The 5,655-nt window shown below is 29.4% G+C and overlaps 1 protein-coding gene across 1 annotated transcript; it reads left to right on the top strand.

Annotated features, from left to right (window-relative positions):
- Positions 1–243: 243 nt before the first annotated feature.
- T310_3793 (uncharacterized protein) lies at positions 244–3,946 on the top strand (the record flags this gene model as incomplete). Its single annotated transcript, XM_013473340.1, has 20 exons — positions 244–490; positions 520–564; positions 815–829; positions 883–920; positions 955–977; positions 1,025–1,045; positions 1,144–1,165; positions 1,240–1,251; positions 1,736–1,761; positions 1,825–1,841; positions 2,042–2,074; positions 2,137–2,178; positions 2,419–2,448; positions 2,550–2,612; positions 2,711–2,718; positions 2,792–2,815; positions 3,050–3,172; positions 3,341–3,360; positions 3,598–3,625; positions 3,923–3,946. 20 exons carry the CDS (start codon positions 244–246, stop codon positions 3,944–3,946), a joined length of 861 nt encoding a protein of 286 aa, XP_013328794.1.
- Positions 3,947–5,655: the final 1,709 nt, after the last annotated feature.

The raw sequence follows: 5,655 nt of genomic DNA, 5'->3' as shown, positions 1-5,655 counted from the left end.
GTTAGAGAGATAAGAAGAAAGAATAGAGACTATATATAACATTAATATAAGTATAGATAATAAGCTAAATTAAGCTTTTAATAGTAGACTAATACTAGGCAATATTATCTTTAGAGGCCTTACTATTATAAGGGAGAAGTTTAGACTTTTTATTTATTAGAGTTATTATATAATTATAGGATTCTAGTTATATTAAAGTACTTGTTACGCGCTGGGTCCAACCGTAGTCGTCGATACTTAACGATGGTGGTTAGGGAAGGATCAAGGAGTCTTCCTGACTCTATGTCGTTCACGAGCACGCGACGATCTAACCGATCCGGGTCTCCTTCTTCGAGACAACGGCCTACCTGGCGAAGGGCTCTTCCTCGAACGACCTCTCACAAGCAAAGGGGTCTCGCAAAGGTGCACGATAAGGGTTCTTCAGATGGACAGATGACAACGACTAGGTCAGAGGCAACGCCTACTAGAGCTATACCGAAGTATACCACTAGTAGTAAGAAGTCTTACTGACCCCCAAAGCAAGTATCTTAGTAACTCAGGTTGAATGGATTGAATTGAGCGCGAGTAAGGAAAGACTAGATACATGAGATTGAGCCCCCTTTTATAACTTCTGTTTTGGTCCTCCATCTCCTTCCTTCTGTCGGTCCTTGTTGGACCTTCTTCTCATGGTCCATACTGGACCTCCCTTCCACGGTCCTTGTTGGACTCCTCTGCTTATCTTATCAATGGACCTTCCTAAATCACGTGACCTTGTATGCCTAATCCTGTCAATCTTGCGGGGTAGTGTTTCATCCTGTGTTGCTGTGTTGGACAGCGCTCCGTTCTGTTGGTTCGTAACAGTACTTTAGGATTTATATTATATATTTAGATTATAAGAGATAGATCCCTTAAGAAATAAACTTAACTCCTATATTAAGATAGTAAGAGATAATACTATTATTAATAATATTAAAGTACTTTTCTAAGAAGGCAAGGAGGTTATTAATATAGATAAGATTCTCTTTTATATAGATAGTATAATTAGTATATATTTAAATGAATCTAAGTAAGGCAAGGAAGTTATAGATAATTAAATACTATTCTTATAAGTTAAGGACTATTTAAGATTACATAAAGTCCTAAATAGTTAGCCTATTTTACTAGGGACCTTATAGCTATTAGGGAGGTAAATAAAGATAACTTTTTTTTAAATTACTATTAAAGAAGGCTATAATAAAGTTAAAATAATAGATATATTAGCTAAGTTTTATAGTAAGTGTAAGGAAGATCTTTAGGCTTATACGCTTTATAATAGTAGTATAGACTTTATAGAAATTATAACCTTTTTTTTCTATTTAAAGCCATTAATAACTAGATAGGCTTTATATTTACTATTAGCTTTTATATAAAAGACCTAATATAGTAATAAGAGTATTATATCTAAGATAAAATTAATAACCTAAGTACTATATTATAGTTATTACTTAATTTCTAGGTATATAGTTAATTACGACTTAAGGTTTTTTATAGCCGTATTATAGGTCTTAAGTAGGGAGGAATCAAGGGGTTTAGGGGGGTTAGAAAATTAAGAGAGCCTTAAAGATTAATAACAAAGATCATTAGTAAATAATTAATTAAAAAAAAAGAAAGAGTTCTAAAATTTAGGGTCTTCTTTAAGAAGAGTAGTAGAGCCTTATATAGCTTTAATAATATAACAAGATAGTTTCTAGATATATATAGAGTAATAAAGTAATAGATTATCATTAGTATTAGAATCTTTAGGTAATTATTATATATCTAGTAATAGAGCAATTAATATAGAGCTATCTAATAGTTTATCTATAGGTTTAATATAACAGAAGGTAAGCAAATGTAGTTATCTTATTTACTTTATTAGCTAGTTAGGCTTCTATTAAATTAGTAGGTGATTTATTTATAAATATAGATAATATAGGGTTAGTAATAATATAGGGCAGGGTAGTATTAAGGAAATTACCTAGGGTATAATAAAGATAAAGCTAATTAATTTGCTCTTAGGGAATTATATTTAGTAAGTTTATAGTAAGGTTAAGATTATACTTGACTATTAATAGAGGTAGGTTATTAGTATTTAATTCCTAAAAGATATTATAACAGGTAATAATCTATTTTAAGTAGATATTATAGAGCTTATAGATACTATTAAGTACTATATAATAAGTTAGTACTATATCTTATATAGTACTTAATAATATATAAAGCCAGCTTTCTTTTCTAATTATCGTTAGGGATATAAGCCTAGTATTTATAGCTAAGTACTTAGAAATAAAAGAGATTAGGCTAATATCTATATAAGGCCTTATAAGGGGTTTTGCTAATCTTAATAAAGATTAAAATAGTTAGCTTAAAGAGATAATAATTTTTAATCTTAATAATACTATTAAACTATAAAGTATCTAGTAAAGATATCTAGAATAGGGTTACTTAAGAGTACCTTTTATAAGAATAATCCTAGTAGCTATATCTATAAGTTATTTAATATAGGCTTTAGAAGCATAAATAATATAATAATATATATATAAGTTTAATAGATATTAGTTTAGGTTTAGCTTTAGAGAGGGAGGAAGCAGCAATAATATTAAGGACTTTAAAAGGTTATACTATTATAAGCTTATAAGCAGAGAGTTTAAGGCTTTTTAAGGTAGATAAGGCTATTTAGAGATAGTAGTAGTTTCTAATATAATTAATATAGGCTTTAAGGTAGCTATTAGATAGTAAGGTTATATTATTCTTATAGAATATAGTAGATATACTATATAGTATAAGTTATTAGATTAAAAGCAGATTATATATAAAGGTTAGAGCCAGCTAGGCATTAATAAGATAGATCTTACTAAGTCCTAGGCAGTAAGGTTGAAGATAATATTATTATATCTTTAGTATAGAAGACTTAATTAGTTATAGTAGTAATTAATATTATCTTAAGGGTAAAGTTTATAAAGAGGTTATATTACTATATTCTATAATAGGAGGATCTAGAATCTAGTATCTAATAATCTAAGAAATCATCCTTATCTACTAAAAAGTAGAGGCTTCTCTAGCAAAGAGTATTATAGTATTAACAAAGATAGAATCTATAGAGACTATATTGGTAGAGTATGAGTTAGAATTAGTAGATAGTTCAGTAGATAAGAGATCTTTAGTATCCCTAGAGGTAATAGTAGTATACCCCCTATATCTATGCCATAATAACTACTATAGCTATAGCAATAGCCTTAATCTATAGAGCTAGCATTAGAGGGATTAAGGGAATAGGCAGATAGGTAATAGTTGCCAAATTTATTATAAAAATGATACTAGATAATACCCTTATCTATATTAGACTATATCCTATAAGATAAGGTATTATTATTAGTAGAATTTATATTATTAGTAGGTTAAGAACCTTAGGTATAACCTTCTATATCTACTATAGCCTCTATAGTTAGTATTATGCCCCCTAAAAATAGAATTTACTGAGAGGGACTAGTAATTATTATTAGAACTCTTAGTAAGTCTATTATTAAATAATCACTAGTATTCAAAGGGTTTAAACTAATTATAAAGCTCTTAGAGGCTTATATAACTCTTCTTATATAGAAGTAATCTAACTAAGGAAAGGTTTAAGGTAAGAAATAGGTTATAAAGCTTATAGAAAGAGATATTACTTAAGCTAGTTATTAATATTCTTAATATTTTTTATTTTAATAATAGTATTATAGAACTTATAAAAGAAGACTTAGTAGTCTAAAGAGTCTATTATAGTATAAGGTATAGCTTCTACTATAGGAGCTGTATAAAGTTAGGGCCTTTATAACTATACTAGTCTTTAAGTATTTAATATACTTAATATATATTCCTGATGCTAAAGATATAGGCTTTAGGTTCTAAATTATATATTATTTCTTAGGCTTATTATTTATAGTTAGATATAATCTTAATATTCTGACTTTTGACTTCTTTTCTAGCTTCTTAAAGATATTATTAATTAACCTACTCTCAGGGGTATTAAGATATTAAATAACTTATTATATAAGATAATTATCTATAGAAGTATAAAGAGGTAGCCTAATAGGAGCTATTATAGTTCTAATGACTATAGGCTAGTTGTTTTAGTTCTTCTAGAGATATATAAGTTTAAGTGTTTCATTCTATTAGTCCTAGTTTAATAAGCTATATAGCTTAGGCATAGCCTTATATATCTTGATATTAAATAATAAAGTTATTAATACTATTATTAATTAAGATATAGAGTCTTTAGGGAAGAATTAGGTTAATTTAGTATAGAGCTAAATATATAGAATCTAGAGATCTAGTCTATTAAGAATAAAGATAATAGCCAGAGGTATATAGGATCTAAAGATCCTAGGGCCACTATAGATAATAAAGATATCTAAATTTTATGTGCCTCTTTTCTAGTAGTATAGAATATTATATAAGATCTAGAGATCTATCTAATCTAGGGAACTAAGTACAACAGGAACTATATAAGATCTAGAGATCTTAGTCCCTAGATAAGAACTTTTATTCCTTTAACTAATAATAAGATACTTAATGAGCAGGAGAAGTAAGAACTTTCTTCCCTTAACTAATAATAAGGTGCTTAATAAGCTTATAAAGGATGACAAGTATCCTAGATACTATAATAATATAGGGCCTAAGATAATACCCTTAATAAGGATAAATATAGTACTTTTTTGATACCTTATTTAAAAAGACATATTTTTAAAAAGATATTAGGTCCTAGGACTAAGTATTAATAATGTTACCTAGAGATAAGCCTATAGATATTATAAGAGGTCCTAAGACCCTAGGTACTATAAAATAAGGTTATTTTAATTTTATAAGAGATCCTAAGACCTATAAAGTAATTTGGCTTATAGTAAACTAGGGTAGGAGTTATCTAGGCTAGCACTAGTATAATAGATTATACTAATAATAATAAGGGAGGGTAAATTTAATATAAAGGCTGGGGCCTAGAAATGCCTATAAAGAGGTTATTTTTAATAAAAAGAAGCTATCTGGGCCATAACCTAATAAAATATAGGAAGGAAGATAATAGTTAGATTTTCTAAAGAACAGAGATTTTCTATTATACAAACAGTAGAAGATATAGGCCCTGAGGCCTTAAGCAAAGGCGCTAGTACAAATTGGGAAGAAGGCGGCAGTTACACAGGCAGTTAAACAAGGTTTCACCTGCAACATGCAGCAGCAACTATTTGCGCACCATAGGGACTATGGTTTTGCATACATGCTAGTTGCACAGTTTTTGGCTCCTTTATAAGCTCACTATAGGCTCCCCTAAGGGCTTCCTTATGTGCCCAAAAGGTCAGGAGCAGTATGTGCACTGTACATACATACAGGTATGAAGTACATGTCTGTTGACAGCTGTTGCCCTGACACATAGAAAGACAGCAAGCTGTTCAGATAGCGAAAAGAAAAGTACATAAAGGCCAAACAAAAACTTGGACCAGAATAGCCAGTGACTGCTCATATTCACATTGAATGTGTCAGATACCCTGATATCACATAGCAGTCTATGGTATGTCAGTATCAGTGCCAAGTTCTAGTGAATTGCTACAGATAGAAAAAAGCAATCAAAAAAATGAAGACGTTTCCAAACACCCCAATAAATATAATCAGAAAATCACAGGAAAT

This window comes from Rasamsonia emersonii (assembly GCF_000968595.1).
Source record: "Rasamsonia emersonii CBS 393.64 chromosome Unknown ctg1118621760083, whole genome shotgun sequence".
Taxonomy (NCBI): domain Eukaryota; kingdom Fungi; phylum Ascomycota; class Eurotiomycetes; order Eurotiales; family Trichocomaceae; genus Rasamsonia; species Rasamsonia emersonii.
The sequence above is the reverse complement of the archived record's forward strand: the minus strand, read 5'-3'. Positions and strand labels throughout refer to the sequence as shown.